Raw genomic sequence first — 17,656 nt, 5'->3', positions numbered from 1 at the left:
TTTTCTCCCGAATTAATGATTCATTCCATTCAGTCCACGATATTTTTAGGTGTTTAGGTTCTCAAAGGAAAATAGTAGAATAATTATATCTATAAAATCTATGTATCCAGAAAATAGTAAATATACCGCTATACAAAAATAAATTACTTATAATAAATGATGGTTTTGCTTGTTTTCGATTCAGAGGGTTGCACACCAGCTAGACAGACACTGTTTCTACCCTTTCAGGCGTCATCAGTAGCTTTCGAAAGTGTGCCCACCTCTGAACCGAAAAACAGCTCCACCATCATTTTAAAGGGAATCTGAAAAATAATTCAAATTTCCCATCAGACGCGATACAGCGACATCTACTAAAAAATTGAAGAATCTCAGATGCAGAATCCACCAATTTAATAAATTAAAATGGTAGATAGTATTTTAAAACTGAGATTTTTCGTGTTTGAAAGTTCTTACTGGTACATCCTTAATCTGCGACTTTTTCAATTAATAATACAGCAGACGACGAATATAGAAAACGAAAGGGAAACGATCACATTTCGCTTTCATTCGTCTAGGAAAAACGGACAGCAGAGGAACTTTCAGTACTCAAATCCGAGTAAAGGAAATAAAAATAATAAATGATGGTTTTGCTTGTTTTCGATTCAGAGGGTTGCACACCAGCTAGACAGGCACTGTTTCTACCCTTTCAGGCGTCATCAGTAGCTTTCGAAAGTGTGCCCACCTCTGAACCGAAAAACAGCTCCACCATCATTTTAAAGGGAATCTGAAAAATAATTCAAATTTCCCATCAGACGCGATACAGCGACATCTACTAAAAAATTGAAGAATCTCAGATGCAGAATCCACCAATTTAATAAATTAAAATGGTAGATAGTATTTTAAAACTGAGATTTTTCGTGTTTGAAAGTTCTTACTGGTACATCCTTAGTCTGCGACTTTTTCAATTAATAAGACAGCAGACGACGAATATAGAAAACGAAAGGGAAACGATCACATTTCGCTTTCATTTCGCTGTCCGTTTTTCCTAGACGAATGAAAGCGAAATGTGATCGTTTCCCTTTCGTTTTCTATATTCGTCGTCTGCTGTCTTATTAATTGAAAAAGTCGCAGATTAAGGATGTACCAGTAAGAACTTTCAAACACGAAAAATCTCAGTTTTAAAATACTGTCTACCATTTTAATTTATTAAATTGGTGGATTCTGCATCTGAGATTCTTCAATTTTTTAGTAGATGTCGCTGTATCGCGTCTGATGGGAAATTTGCATTATTTTTCAGATTCCCTTTAAAATGATGGTGGAGCTGTTTTTCGGTTCAGAGGTGGGCACACTTTCGAAAGCTACTGATGACGCCTGAAAGGGTAGAAACAGTGCCTGTCTAGCTGGTGTGCAACCCTCTGAATCGAAAACAAGCAAAACCATCATTTATTATTTTTATTTCCTTTACTCGGATTTGAGTACTGAAAGTTCCTCTGCTGTCCGTTTTTCCTAGACGAATGAAAGCGAAATGTGATCGTTTCCCTTTCGTTTTCTATATTCGTCGTCTGCTGTCTTATTAATTGAAAAAGTCGCAGATTAAGGATGTACCAGTAAGAACTTTCAAACACGAAAAATCTCAGTTTTAAAATACTATCTACCATTTTAATTTATTAAATTGGTGGATTCTGCATCTGAGATTCTTCAATTTTATAAATTACTTACTTTATAATTAGGATCAGGTAAAATTTGTTTCACCTCCATCTCAGGAGCAGTACTATTGGAATCCGAATCGGTACTCCAGTCCTCTTCTATTATAGATCTACTATGCCGTTCTGGTTCTGGTTCAGGTTCAGGCTCGGGCTCACACTCAGGCTCAGCCTCGGGTTCTGGTTCTGGCTCTGCTTCAGGTTCCGGTTCAGGCTCGGCTTCTGGTTCAGCTTCCTCTGTTTCCAGATACGTTTCTGTGTCTGCAGGTACCGGACTATCACCGACTTCATCCATCTCGACATCTTGTCCGTCGACTTCGTCTTCCTCCTCCTCCTCCTCTTCCTCTTCTTCGTCCCCCATAGGGGGAATATTATTTTCTACGACTACTGCCGACACAGATGGAATGTCTATTTCCATATCCTCTTCAGCTTGGTTTTCCGTATCATCAGCAGCAGCTGTAAAATAACAGAATAAATCAGTAAAGATTATCATGATCGTCTGCCTCTTCAAGTATAAGACATTGTAGAAGATGCTTCTCCAAGATCGATCATCAAGACATGCTGATCCAATGAAAATATATTATCTGAAGGTCACCGTCTAGAAAAAATCTATAGAAATGCCTATTCTAATGACTGAATATTTTAGTGATTAGACCAACATAACTCAGATGAAGACATCTCCAATGAAGAAATCAAAGAGAAAGTCAAATGAGCGCTAAGTGTGGAACTTGAAACCAGAAAGGTATTGAAATGATGGAGATATTGTTCGTCCGCTATAACTTTTCCCATGCGTCACGATTCATTTTCAAACAAATTAAGTAAAAATATAAAGTGAAACGTACGCCGATGTGTGTAATAGTATATAGTATACACAATGTATATACACATCGACGTTCGTTTCACTTTATGTTTTGACTTAATTTGTTTCAAAAAGAATCGTGACGCATGGGAAAAGTTATAGCGGGATGAACAATATGCATGTTGTTATTGTTAATTTCAAACTTGATGAGATGAACTTGAAAAACGAAAAGGACAATTTTGGACCAAATGCACTTACCAGCACACTCATCCTCCTCTTCTTCTTCTTTCTCTTTGACAGACTCTACTATACTAGCGCTCTCTTTGGGAGATTTGGCTTTCCTCTCGTGCGGTACTCGTTGGTTCGATTGCGTGTTGGTCTCCTTGGGGGAATTCGGTCTGAGGAGATTGTCGTACATCGCCTTACGTTCCAATTCGTACTTCTCAGCAGGGATGTATTGAGGAGAGAGATCGCTGTCGTCTTTCGGACTGGTGAAGAGAGAAAATTCGGCAGGGGTATCAGCTGTTGCTGGTGAACTACTGGGGTCTTGCTGCATGCTACGCCGTGCTGATCTGGAACCAAATACACATTCAATATGTAAAAAGAAATAGAAATTGCTTTTATTTAATAATGCAAAAGACATTATATTACAACTTTTATTAAAGGCTATAGCGGGATAAAATGGCCAAAAATGTACCGATCAGCCCCGCTACTTATGTTTTCGATAAAGGATATAAAATTATGCCCTCATGCAAATTTTTAGCTTCCCGGAGGTCCTAGAACCTCTTAAATCGAAAAAAGAAGAATTTTTAGGTTTTATTTTTTTGAGAGCGCAATTTTACCTTAAAAAATCTGAAAAAATTCAAGAGAATGTATCTTCTGAATACAAAACAGCCTGATTTTTTTCATATTTTTGTAGTAAAAATGAGCCATTTTTTTTTAATTTCCAAAAATTTTTAGCCGAAATATAGGGGTGTCTTCATCTTAAATGCGACACACTGTATATTATCAATTTGATAATTTATTGCAAGTAATATAGTCGCATTTTTTATACCTAGATTCAAAATATACATTCAAAATACTAACTAATTCACTAATTTTATCATAAACAGTTCAAATTGATTGCATTGTAGTATTGAACCAATTAATATATTATTATAATTATACAGAGTGAGTTTTACGTATAGAAACCCTCAATTATCTCGGAAACGGATTGCACGATTTTTATAGATTTTGGTGGATAGGGGTTTTCTAATGCAGCCGATATGATAGTGATAATTACATTGTTGTCAGATCTTCCGTTTTTCTGGAAATATAAAGAACTTTCTTATTTCAAATGGAATGCCCTATATATTTTTTGCGTTTTAAAGTCTTTAAGAAATATTGATTATTTTTCATGCTCATGCTATATTCCCTATACCTAAATGCCACAGTTTAGGAATTATTCCTGAATTTATTTAAAAAAATAAACAAATTATAAAAATCAATGTTTTCGGTCCGTATAGACATTATTTTACGTTCTTTGGATCATTGGGAACAAAAAAGGTCTTTTGAAATTTTTCTCTAAAGTTAATCATTTTCGAGTTATAAACAATTTAAAACTGAAAAAAATCGAATAATGACGATTTTCAACTCTTGTATCTCTTGAACTTTTTCGGAATTTTTAAAATAAAATTGCGCTCACAAAAAAATAAAACCTAAAAATTATTTTTTCTCAATTTAAGAGGTTCTAGGACCTCTCGGAAGCTAAAAATTTGCATGAGGGGATAATTTTATATCCTTTATCGAAAACATAAGTAGCGGGGCTGATTGGTGCGGGGGCATTTTTGACCATTTTATCCCGCTATAGCCTTTGTTGAATGTCAAATCAAAAATCATTTCCAGAAAATAAATATTTACGAAAATATAATGCAAGTTGATTTAAATATACTTAATTTTTTTTCTACAATTCCGAAAAGAATGTTACACTCATTCCAGCCAGAAGTTGATTATTCATAAATTATATAAAAAACATATTTTCCTTAAGACGACAGTAAAAATAGTATTAAACAATTTTTATTGAACCAAACTTTTTATTGAGAAACCTAAAAAAATAGGAATGAACTTTTTTTTGTGCAAAAAGTTTTTAAGCAAATGGAGGGTCCGATAATAGAAAAAGTGATGGAGTTTAAATAACTTGGCATCACACTATCTAGTTACGGAAAGCTCGAAACAGTAGTGAAAGATCAAGAGAATAGAGCAAACAGATCCACAGGTTGCCCGAATGAAACGATATGAAGAAACAAAAATATATGGAAAGAAATGGCAGAATTTACAAAACAGTAATCAGACCAACAATGAAATCTGCAGCAGAACACAATCTGACACAGAGGGGACAAAAAGGATGCAGGAAACAGCAGATATAAAATCCCTTAGAAAAATTAATGGTATGACCCTGTGGGACAGAGCTAGAAGTACATATAGACTGTAACGTTACAATGTTCCATCTCCTTTCTATAGTTTCTCCTATTGTCTTCCTTTGTGTTTTACTTCTCATATATAGATTTTCTCTTAATTTTGTTTCTTTGACATTTGAGTTAATTTTCGTTCCGAGCTTTTTCGTTTTAGTTTACACTTCATTCTGTAGTCTTTCCTTTCAAATTAAGTTCCCATTCGCTATTCAAAAATTAAGTTTAGCACTTCAATTGTTCTAGCTCCTGTCCTATTCCTTTAACGTACTTCAAATAATTGTCTAAAACCCGAAATATTTATTGTAATTAGCGAGCATCAAATATATTCCGAGTACTAGTTTTTCTCCAATATGTTAACCACTTAAAATGAGTGTCTTCATATAATTTGTTCTCTTTTGAATAAAACTTGAAACAAGTAAAACCAATGAAATAATATCTACAACAAGAAGTTTTTCCCAACTTATTTGGGTCGCTGGGGAGAGCCTTTTCCAATGCTGTATGCATCAAGTACAATCTAGACGCCGTTCTGCACCGGTGCCGACGCAACTACAATAAGGGCCTGCATCCGAACACCTCCAGTCAACAGAGGCTACGTGGAGCCGAAGTCCCTCCAAGACCTGAGGACGGCAACGGAGATCCCTCGACGGACGCAAAAGATAAGTAAACCTCTTGCAGTCAAGCGTTAGCAAAGTGCTACTGATAAATTAATTTCCTTGACAACAAATTTCTTTGTTAATAATCATCAATTTCCTTTGTTCATCATCATCACGTAGCGCTACAACCCTGGGTGGGTCCTGGCTGACTGTACAACTTTCTTCCAATTTGTTCGGTCTTCCATCAACCTAGGGTCAAATGGGATGTTCATTTTTCGGAGATCTGCTTGGATGTTATCTCTCCATCGCATTCTGGGACGTCCGAGTGGCTTTTTGCCTGTAGGAATCTCCTCCCATACCAGTCTTACAAGTCTTTCGTTATGAAGTCTGTGCACGTGGCCTGCCCATCTTAGTGCCTGTGATTTAATTTCTTGGACAATATCGGTGTCATTGTAGAGTTCTTTTAATTCGAAGTTGGTTCTGATCCTATACTGGTTTGTGTTAATGTCGTGGTGAGGTCCGAAAATTTTTCTAACGTCTGAGCTTTTCTTCGTTTGATTTGGTCATGGTCCACGTTTCGCAACTCTGACGATGGATTTATAGATTTTGATCTTGCAACTTCTTGTAAGATTTGTTGATTTTATAAGCTTATCCAGTGCGAATAGACAGCGATTTGCTGATTGGATTCTGTCTTTTATTCTTCAGTAACATCGTTGTCAGCTGTGATTACGGCCCCCAGATACTTAAAACTTTATACTCTTTCGAAATTGAAGGTGTTGACCGTCACATTTTGTCCTATCCTGTCTCTTCGTGTCGTTCTATTTCCTTTGTTCTGTATATTAAAATAGCAATAATGTGTATCTGATTGATTTACCAGGGTCAATAAATGAATATGTGAAGTTACTTTTGAATTTTATTAATCGACCTCTCTTAGATCGTTGGAAAAGTGATTCATTGTTGCACAGCACAGGACCTACGCCAAGCTAAGCTGGCCAATAATCTTTGTAAGGGTTACAAGACGGAGAACAATGAAACAAGGTGGAGAACATCAAGAACTAGGTAAGTAAGGAGTAAAAGAGTAGAATGGAACGATCATATAAGCAACAAATAGAGTAGTAAAGACGGCGAGAGATAGTTCTCAAATAGAAAAACGATCATTAAGACCCCGAATAAGATGGAACAACTTACTGGAGGCACATTGAAAAACACACAGAATCATATCTACACAAAAAGAAGAAGTACAAAATTCAAAGAACTGCTTATTTATGTGCTAATATATGGAATTATTTAGACTAAGACATTTAGCTAAACGCCAACGGAAGTGCGTAGAAGTTATGAGAATTTGTTAACCCTCTAACTGACAAGAGGTCCCTGAGGTCCCTTCGCTTATTATTTATTTAAGCCACAGCTAAAATTAATGTAGCCCCAAACTTACATTTCTGTCTCAGTTTTGTGCGACAGTTTAAGGTGAACGCAGATCAAATATTTGTCATTAAATTTATTTTTCGAAGTAAAATTTTGATACTGCAAGTAATCTGAATTTAGTGAAAACATTTTTTTATGAGTGGTTTACAGCTTCGAGTTTCACTATACAGGGTGTTAGTAAATAAGTATGAAAAATTTTAAGGGCTAATTCTACATGAAAAATTACTACCAGTTTGCTCTATAAACATATGTCCGCAAATGCTTAGTTTCGGAGATACGGGGTGTTGAAATTTTTATTTCAAACTGCCAATTTATTTATTGCTCTAAGACCAGTAGAGCTATGAAAATGAAATTTGGTGAGTTTTAGGAGGTAGTTATTACGAATTTTTTGACATACAATTTAGAATTTTGTATTCATCATTGGCGCGCCTACGGGCAATGGTCTGAATTTTTTTAAAGAAAAAAATAGTACGCCAGTGAAATATTTCGAATTAAAAATTATTTTTAAATTCCACGTCTAATTTATGATAAAAAACCCTTCTTGCAAAAATAAAACATCTTGGCGCGTATTTTTCATTTCTTAATACATCATCAAGAACTATCCAATATAATAATACTAAACTAGAACAATAACAGAAAATATTACTAATAAGATTTCAACTAGGTGCAAAGCTGCAAGAAATGTTTAAAATGATCGTACTGGTAATGGTCTGAATTTTTTGAAGAAAAAAATAGTACGCCAGTGAGATATGTCAAACTAAAAATAATTTTTGAATTCCTCGTTCAATTTACGGCAAAAAATCTTTCTTTCCTTTTTTTCATACGAGGCGCCGTTTTTATACAAAAAAATAAAACATCTTAACGCTTACCAAGTATTTGAGGTAGTTTCCATATGCATAGAAACTTAGTTCAAATACTTTGTAAACGTTAAGATGTTTAATTTTTTTGCATAAAAACGGCGCCGCATATGAAAAAAAGGCAAGAAAGATTTTTTGTCGTCAATTGAACGAGGAATTCAAAAATAATTTTTAGTTTGACATATCTCAGTGGCGTACTATTTTTTTCTTCAAAAAATTCAGACCATTACCCGTACGCGCGCCAATGATGAATATAAAATTCTTCTGTTACCTGTAAAGGAGATCATTTTAAACATTTCTTGCAGCTTTGCAACTAGTTGAAATGGTATTAGTAATATTTTCTGTTATTGTTCTAGTTTAGTATTATTATATTGGATAGTTCTTGATTGATATTGTATTAAGAAATGAAAAATATGCGCCAAGATATTTTATTTTTCTGCATAAAAACGGTGCATCATATGAAAAAAAAAGGCAAGAAAGGTTTTTTATCATAAATTAGACGTGGAATTTAAAAATAATTTCTATAAATAATTCGAAATATCTCAGTGGCGTACTATTTTTTTCTTTAAAATAATTTAGACCATTGCCCGTAGATGCGCCAATGATGAATACAAAATTCTTCATTGTATGTCATAAAATTCGTAATAACTACCTCCTAAAACTCACCAAATTTCATTTTCATAGCTCAACTGGTCTTAGAGCAATAAATAAATTGGCAGTTTGAAATAAAAATTTCAACACCCCGTATCTCCGAAACTAAGCATTTGCGGACAGAATATGTCTATAGAGCAAACTGGCATTAATTTTTCATGTAGAATTTAGCCCTTAAAATTTTTCATACTTATTTACTAACACCCTGTATATTGGAATTATTATTACAAAAGAAATATTCTGAGTGTGCTTTAGAAACGAAAATGGAAAGGGTTTCTGAGGGACCCCTTGCCGGTTTATGTGAAGTTTCTTCTCAATTTGTTGTGTGTTGTTGTGTTACTGTTTTTTCAACATTTGTGCACTTATTTGTATGTTTTGCTTCTGGAAATGGTAGGCAATATAAACTGGAGAAAGAAAAAGTTATTGATAATTAAATTTTAATAGCATTTCTAGGTTTCTGAGGACAATATTAATCTTGAAAAAAAAATTCCCAGCTAAATAGAGTAATTTTTAGAATCTTGCCAGTTGAGGTTTAAATAAATAAATCTTAATAATTATAATAGTATATTATTCAACGAGCATGTAATGATGGTTATTATTCACGATGATGAAGTTTGCGACACGAGCCGTAGGCGAGTGTCGTAATTCATCAGAGTGAGTAATAGCCATTACATGCGAGTAGAATACTATATTTTTTCTACGGCTTTTTTATTTTAATTAGTACAAAATATAATTATCAACTACTCGAGATTTAAAATATAATAATTTACAAAAATACCTAAATGTTGTTTACCCCTAGTACGCGGCTGAATAATTGGTTGCCTACTATTACCAATTTCTTATGTATTGTAAAAATACAACAAGAAATAGTCAATTCAAGTTCTATTCATTTCCGAAAAATTATAAGCATTTTGTGCCTACTGTCAATGAATCTAATAAAATAGGAAATGGCTATTATCGGTGGACGTATTTCATAAAATTATAATGTATATCTACTAATTATATACAGGGTGTTTCATTAATAATTGTCCAAATAGTAACTGGAGAAACCTTAGCACAAAATACGAAGATTTAACATAAAACACTTAAATAAAATGTGGTTCCTTACTGAGTTACAGGGTGTTTTATCTAAAAATTTAAAAACTATTTTTGCTCAACATTTTAAAACTATTTGACGTATCCTTTTCATACTTGGCAGAAAGTGCAACTACTATACACCTTACTAAATTATGATAAACAAACGTTTCTGGCTATTACCAGAGGCGTACAACTGGGGAAAGTGAATGGTTGACCCTTTCCAAATTCTACGCCACTGGCGGAATTGCTATTTTAGTTCAATTTTTGGATTCTCCAACACTTTTTATGAAAATAATATACTCTTTGTTCGTAACGATAAAGTCATTAGTTTTCGAGATCTTTGAAGTTAAAAATGAAACGACACGGTTATTTTGATTAATGTATTGTGTCGCTTCATTTTTAATTTCAAATATCTCGAAAACTAATCATTTTATCGTTACGAATGAACAATATATTATTTACATAAAAAGTATTGGAAAATCAAAAAATTACACTAAAATAGTAATTTAGTCATGGGCGTAGAATTTGGGAAGGGTCAACCAGCCACTATCCCCTGTCGTACGCCTCTGGTAGTAGCTAGAAACGTGTATTTATCTTAATTTAGTAGGGTGTACAGAACCTTCACTTTCTGCCAAGTATGATAAGGATACGCCAAACAGTTTTAAAGTACTGGGTACAAATAATTTTTAAATTTTAATCATATTATGAATTATTTCATAATTAATTAAAATAACTGTGCCGTTTCATATTTAACTTCAAATATCTCGAAAACTAATGACTTTATCGTTACCAATGAAGAGTATATTATTTACGTAGAAAGTATTGGAGAATCTAAAACTGGTACTAAAATAGTAATTTCTCCAGTAGCGTAGAATTTGAGAAGGGTCAACCGTTCACTATCCCCTGTCGTACGCCTCTGGTAGTAGCTAAAAACGTTTGCGAATCATAGTTTAGTAGGGTGTACAGTAGTCGCACCTTCTGCCAAGTATGAAAAGGATAGGTCGAATAGTTTTAAAATGCTGAGCAAAAATAGTTTTTAAATTTTTAGATAAAACACCCTGTAACTCAGTAAGGAACCACATTTTATTTAAGTGTTTTATGTTAAATCTTCGTATTTTGGGCTAAGGTTTCTCCAGTTACTATTTGGACAATTATTAATGAAACACCCTGTATATTATAATAATATAACTATACAGTGATGAGCTAGCTAATAACCGGCAAAATAACGCAAAAGATGGAAAACATAATACATTGCGAAACAAAAAGAGATGACACGAGTGGAGGTGGAAAGTATCGTTATAAACGTATAAATAATTAACATTATATTACATGGTTTCCCACCTTTAGACGTCTGTGACAGGAGTATTTTATAAAATTCTACTGTCACAGTGACAGTTTTCATACTCCTTTGATACATCTAAAGGTGGAATATTATGTAATAGACCAGTAAGGATCTGTTTTTAGGTGGATGTGAGAGGTGACATTCAGATTTTTGCGGATAAAGTTAGGTGATAACTTCGTTAATAATAATTGAATTATGCTCCTTCTCAAATATGCCCGGAACATTAATAAAAAAAATAAAATATTTAAAAATTTCAAAAAATTTCGTTTTTTTTCTACTTTTTTTGCTTATAACTTAAAAACTATTCATTTTAGAACAAAGTCGTATAGGAATAAAACAAAGATAATTAAATTTTCTATCAGATGCGATTGGTTAAAAATGTCTTAATTTATCACCCTTGCTTCAAACTAGCAATAAATATAAAATAAGGGGGCAAAACTATTCAATGATTTTCCATCACTTAGGTTACACTTGAAACCTTCCTAATTCGCTTAGAAAATTTTTGTAATGTGCTAAAACCGTACACCAAATTTCATTAAAATTGACTTACTAGATTTTGCATAATAATTTTGCAATCTAAACTTTTTTAAAAAATTAAAATTTTTTAAAATCTTGCACAACAAAAACTAGAACATACAAAGATTTGTCAATTTTTTTACATATAAAGAAGTACTCCACCTATCTAAGGCACTTTACAGAATTGAAATCGGATTATTTAAGCAGCCTCAGCAATGTTTTAAAGTTATAAACAATTTTTTGGCTTATAAACAAATTAGTGCTGTGGCCAGGAGGGGGTGCTACGGGCTCCTTTAATTAGATGGACTTACCTAAGTTTTTTTATGTATTTTGACCCGTATTACACGAATTTTTTGGGTAACAGTTGATCCGGATGTCGATAAGATTGTTATAAACAAAGAACTTGAGGAATTACATAACATCGATTTTTCGCAAAATAAAACATTTTTTTTGTATTTCTTGGGTAATTCTAAGCAAAAAATGTTCTTACAAGTATTTTCGTAGGATGCATAGTTTTCGAGATAAACGCGGTGGAACTTTAAAAAAATCGAGACATTTCAATTTTTGAACGCGAATAACGTTTGATTAAAAAATAAAATAGCAATTCTGCTGACAGCATTTGAAAGTTTAAGTCAAATTATACCGGTTTTAATTATTTGCATTGCTAAAAATTAATTTTTTTATTATTAAACAAAGCTATTTGTTTATAAGCCAAAAAATTGTTTATAAATTTAAAACATTGCTGAGGCCCCTTAAATAATCCGATTTTAATTCTGTAAAGTGTATTAGATAGGTAGTAAGTGTATTAGATGTAAAAAAATTAGCCAACTTCTAAATGGTCTACTTTTTGCTCAGAAAGATTTTAAAAAATTTGAACTTTTTTAAAAAAATTTAGATTGCAAATTTATTATGCAAAATTTATTAGGTCGATTTTAATGAAATTTGGTACACGACTTAAGTATGTTACAAATAATTTTTTAAGCGAATTACTAAGGTTCTAAGTGCCACCAAAGTGGTTAAAAAATATTGAATAAGAACAGACTTATTTTGCCCCCTTATTTTGTATTTATTGCTATATTGCAGAAAAGGTAATAACTTAAGACATTTTTTACCAGTCGTATATCATACAAAATTCAATTGTCTTTATTTTATTTCTGTACGACTTTGTTCCAAAACGAATCGTTTAAAAGTTATAAGCAAAGAAAGCAGAAAAAAATCGATGTTTTTAGAAATTTTTAAATATTTTAATTTTTTTCTTAATGTTCCAGGCATATTTGAGAAGGAGCACAAGTCAATTATTATTACTGAAGGTGTCACCTAACTTTATCTGCAAAAATCCGAATGCCACCTCTCACATCCAAAAATAGACGTTTTTTCGCAGATCCTTACTGGTCTATAATGTAATGTTAATTTATACGTTTATAACGTAATTTCCACCTCCACTAGTTTCATCTCTTTTTGTTTCGCAATGTATTATGTTTTCCATCTTTTGCCCTATTTTACCGGTTATTAGCGCGCTCATCACTGTATATAATATTTTATAACATATTAACCACAATATAATTTAAGAAATAAACGCAATAGATATTGGTTATAAATTCCAAATAACACAAACAAAATGCGGTAATATCACTGTCACTAAAATAAATGATAAACGTCAAAATTTTTAGTAAACAAGATATAAAAGTAAAAAATATACTGACATTGTTACAGTTAAATTCCTTTAAATATTTTTCGAAGTTAATTATTGATATAAATTACAATAATTAATGTATTAAATAAACAAGTTTATAAGTAATTTTATTTGCCGTTTATACGATTAATATTAAAAGTGGCATGCGCCACTTGAATCTAACTCCATCCCGTGAGTAATGACCCGTGAATAACTTAAGCCCGCGAGTGTAATGAACTATTACTCACGGGTAAAGTAGTGGGTGCTATTATCTATTAAAAAATAGCGCATAATGAGCATGTTATTAAACGATCGTAGAAAAATATATTTATCTACTCTATCTCATATTATGTATAAGTTTTTAGTTTGTGGTTTGAAAGAAGTTTGAATTTTTAAATGTCAAAGTTCTAAAAATTCTAGAATAGAACTGTACCTATTCCAGTGACGAAGAGTTGCAGTTTTTTTATTTGTTTGTCGTAGATAAAATATTGTATGAAACTGTGCGTGAAGTACTTTTTGCGCACTTACGCGGTGTATAGCACTCGTTCTGCTCGTGCTCTAAACATCGCGTGCGTGCTTAAAAAGCATACTTCACGAACTGTTTCATAAATAAATATTTTTAAACATTACAGTTTTTTTGTTACTAATGACTGGGATACGCATAGGCATCTTTGAATCAATTATGTATAGTAATAATAAATAGGAACAATATTAAAATTTTAAATTTTTACTACTAACGAGTGTATCTTATGACAAACACAAAACATTTATTACCAAATTTATGAAAATTATACCGACTAATTTGAAGCAGATAATTTTCAATTACTCTATTACTCTGGGCTAATTAGCAAAATACAAGGAAAAGTTATTTACCAGCAATTTTATTGCTGGAATCGAATCTTATTATTGTATGTATTAATAATATAGATATGCAAAGTCCGCAGATAGTGTGCTACTTTTTTTATAAACAAAATGGCGCCCGAAAACCGTGTTTTTTTCAATTTTTGCTCTATAACTCCAAAGCTTTTAACTTTAGACCAAAAACACTCAAATAAAAATTCACCGCAATTAAATCCTGCATAGAGACGTGTTTTTTCCGATTTACTTCGACGAAAAATTTCCCCGGAAAAAGCGGGGTCTTCCAACAAAATCTTTAATTTTCAACTAAAATTTTAAGATAAGTAGTTGTTAATCAGTAATTAAATAACTTGGTAACGTAAAAGCCCTTTCCATATACATATATTATAATTCCAGAAGTCTATGGAAAATGAATGAACAGTTTAGCAACAATTAAAATGTTAATTAAAAATTTACGGTCGCTATAATTACGACAATAATTATGATGCATAAGAATAACTATGATTTTTTCATAAAAAGACACTATACCTATCTAATGTACTTTACAGAATTGAAATTGGACTATTTAAGCGGCCTCAGGAATATTTTAAAATTATAAACAATTTTTTGGTTTATAAACAAATAGAATATCTCGGGAAATATTAAACCAAATTAAATAATGAAAACGGTATTCGAAAGACAGCGGCAGGACGCTTCTTTTAAAAGGAAAAACGTTTAATTATGACGAGTGGTTCCTGAGATACAACCGGTCAAAGTTGACCGGAATTTACGGCAAAGATATAAATAATAGGATCATAATTTTTAAACCATTACCTTTTTACTTTTGTCCTCTTTCTCCACACCAATTTTCATATCTTTAAAATCCTCATAACATATATTATTATAATAAAAACTATCGATAATACGTGTGAAAATTGCCAAAAATAGCAAAATTCCAATCAAAAATTAGGTTGGAGAAAATGTAACCCTCAAAGTTCAAAATCGGTATACGTTAACAAAATGCATTTTCTCGGCTTCCCATGAAGCAATTTCCTTCATTCTTTTTTTGTTCCCTAATAACTCGAGTAGAGCCATCGAACTAACGTATTATTAAATGTCAAACTTGCTTTTGTTTTCTTATAATAGATTAATTTATTTATACGAACAGGAAATTACATATTTTTTCCAGTTGTAGGCTTTTTTTAGATAAGCTTACTACAAGTGTACCTTTTAAAGTTAAAAACATAAATATTCTCATTTGAAAGCTGTATAATTATTTAAACAATTTTTATTTAAACAAATTAAAATATTGTGTTATAATAAATAAATAAATTTATTATAACAAAACAAAAGCACGTTTGACATTTAATAATACGTTAGTTCGATGGCTCTACTCGAGTTACTTGGGAACAAAAAAAGAATGAAGGAAATTGCTCCATGGGAAGCCGAGGAAATGCATTTTGTTAACGTATACCGATTTTGAACTTTGAGGGTTACATTTTCTCCAACCTAATTTTTGATTGGAATTTTGCTATTTTTGGCAATTTTCACACGTATTATCGATAGTTTTTATTATAATAATATATGTTATGAGGATTTTAAAAATATGAAAATTGGTGTGGAGAAGGAGGACAAAAATAAAAAGGTGATGGTTTGGAAATTATGATCCTATTGTTGATATCTTTGCCGTAAATTTCGGTCAACTTTGACTGGTCGTATCTCAGGAACAACTCGTCATAATTAAACCTTTTTTCTTTTAGAAGAAGCGTCCTGCAGCTGTCTTTCAAATACCGTTTTCAAGATTTAATTTAGTTTAATATTTCTCGAGATATTCTATTTGTTTATAAGCCAAAAATTGTTTATAATTTTAAAATATTCCTGAAGCCGGTTAAATAGTCCAATTTCAATTCTGTAAAGTATATTAGATAGGTATAGTATCTTTTTATGAAAAAATCATAGTTATTCTTATGCATCATAATTATTGTCGTTATTATAGCGACCGTAAATTTTTAATTTACATTTCAATTGTTGCTAAACTGTTCATTGAATTTCCATCGGCTTCTGGAATTATAATATATACGGAAAGGGATTTTATGTTACCAAGGTATTTAATTATTGATTAACAACTACTTATCTAAAAATTTAGTTGAAAATTAAAGATTTTGTTGGAAAAACCCGCTTTTTACGGGGAAAGTTTTCGTCAAAGTAAATCGGAAAAAACACGTCTCTATGCAGAATTTAATTGCGGTGAATTTTTATTTGGGTGTTTTTGGTCTAAAGTTAAAATCTTTGGAGTTATAGAGCAAAAATTGAAAAAAACACGATTTTCGGGCGTCATTTTGTTTATAAAAAAAGTAGCACACTATCTGCGGACTTTGCATATCTATATTATTAATATATACAGTCATAAGATTCGATTCCAGCAATAGAATTGCTGGTAAATAACTTTTCCCAAAAATGGCCTATTCTCCGATAATCAGCCCAGACTATATGTACCGTTCCTAATGGGACATTCTGCATAAAAAATTAATTTTCTGATAATAAATTTACAACAAAGCGTACATTTTCGTCATGTGTTCGACAAAAATACAGTATTCGGCAAAATAAATAGTACCGAAATTGATCATTGTATCTATTTTTTAAGAGCCTACGGTAGCGCGGCATCAATATAATTTCGAGAGATAGTATCATACCCTTTCTCGAAAAGCTCTGCGAAACTTTGGCAGCAGTGGCAATATTTGACATTATCTAAGATCAATATTTTGACAATATACTCATAGGCACGCTAAATGGAAGTAATAGAAAACAATTTTATTATTAGTAAATAAATATTTATAACAATAAACCAAAATAGGTGAAAATTTTATGTTAACATAGGTATTTGCACGAAATAATAATAAAACAATAATAAATAATCATTTCGTTGTGAAGCGAAACAAGAGCCGTCTTATTTAGTTTACTTTATAGAGGGCCAAAAGCACTATAACTAGGTTCAACCCTTTTTTTTTAAACAGAACTTTAAATGAACTTTCCCATTTTTCAAACTATTGATAATATTTTTATAATAAAGAATCCTCCTAAAACTTTATATACTCGCATTAGAATTCAATGTATTTTTACGTAAATATACTTACCTATGAGCAAAACTCACAATTAACAATAATCTATTTTTTCAAATAGTCCAACAACTTAGTAGTTCTATTAGCTCAAACTTTGTTTGGAAGTCTATTAATTAAGCTTTAAAATGAGACCTTGAAAAGCTCATTTGCATGCGTAGAAGCATTACGATAGATAAAGCGTCGAAAAATACTTTCTTGACTGTGAGCCGATCTTGCGCATCATAGCGCGCCATTAAAATATCGATATCTTGGCCAAAAATAAACTTACGAACATTTTCATAAGCTCAAATTTGAGCCCTTTTGAGTTTTTCTATCATTATGGTTAATTAAAGTATAAATGTTTATTACTCAAATTTGCTTGAAACCCTTATAAACAAATTAACATTTTTTAAAGAAAATTATAACTTTCAACGGTTATAACTTGTGCACTAATTTTACAATATCCTGAGTTTTAATTGTTGGATTTAAGTTAACTAAACGTTATTTTCTTCGGCTTTTATTAAGGAACAAATTTTATTTGAACCATTTTTTTATCTCTTTTAGTTTATGAGCCAGAACCTTATAAACAATTAACTTGTTTATAACAATTTTTTGACCACTCGGATCGAAATCCACCCTCGAAATTCGTAGTCAACA

The 17,656-nt window shown here is 31.8% G+C and overlaps 1 protein-coding gene across 4 annotated transcripts in view; it reads right to left on the bottom strand.

The window, feature by feature from the left end:
* LOC126884530 (protein wings apart-like) overlaps positions 1-17,656 on the bottom strand; it is a 163,707-nt gene that overhangs the window by 91,759 nt on the left and 54,292 nt on the right. For all 4 annotated transcript variants that reach the window (XM_050650476.1, XM_050650477.1, XM_050650478.1 and 1 more), the window contains 2 exons: positions 2,740-3,053; positions 1,699-2,138 (listed from right to left, as the gene is read on the bottom strand). In XM_050650476.1, coding sequence (XP_050506433.1) covers positions 1,699-2,138; positions 2,740-3,053 — 754 coding nt within the window. The remainder of the gene's footprint in view (positions 1-1,698; positions 2,139-2,739; positions 3,054-17,656) is intronic.

This window comes from Diabrotica virgifera, chromosome 5 (genome assembly GCF_917563875.1).
Source record: "Diabrotica virgifera virgifera chromosome 5, PGI_DIABVI_V3a".
In the NCBI taxonomy this organism is placed as follows: Eukaryota; Metazoa; Arthropoda; class Insecta; order Coleoptera; family Chrysomelidae; genus Diabrotica; species Diabrotica virgifera.
The sequence above is the reverse complement of the archived record's forward strand: the minus strand, read 5'-3'. Positions and strand labels throughout refer to the sequence as shown.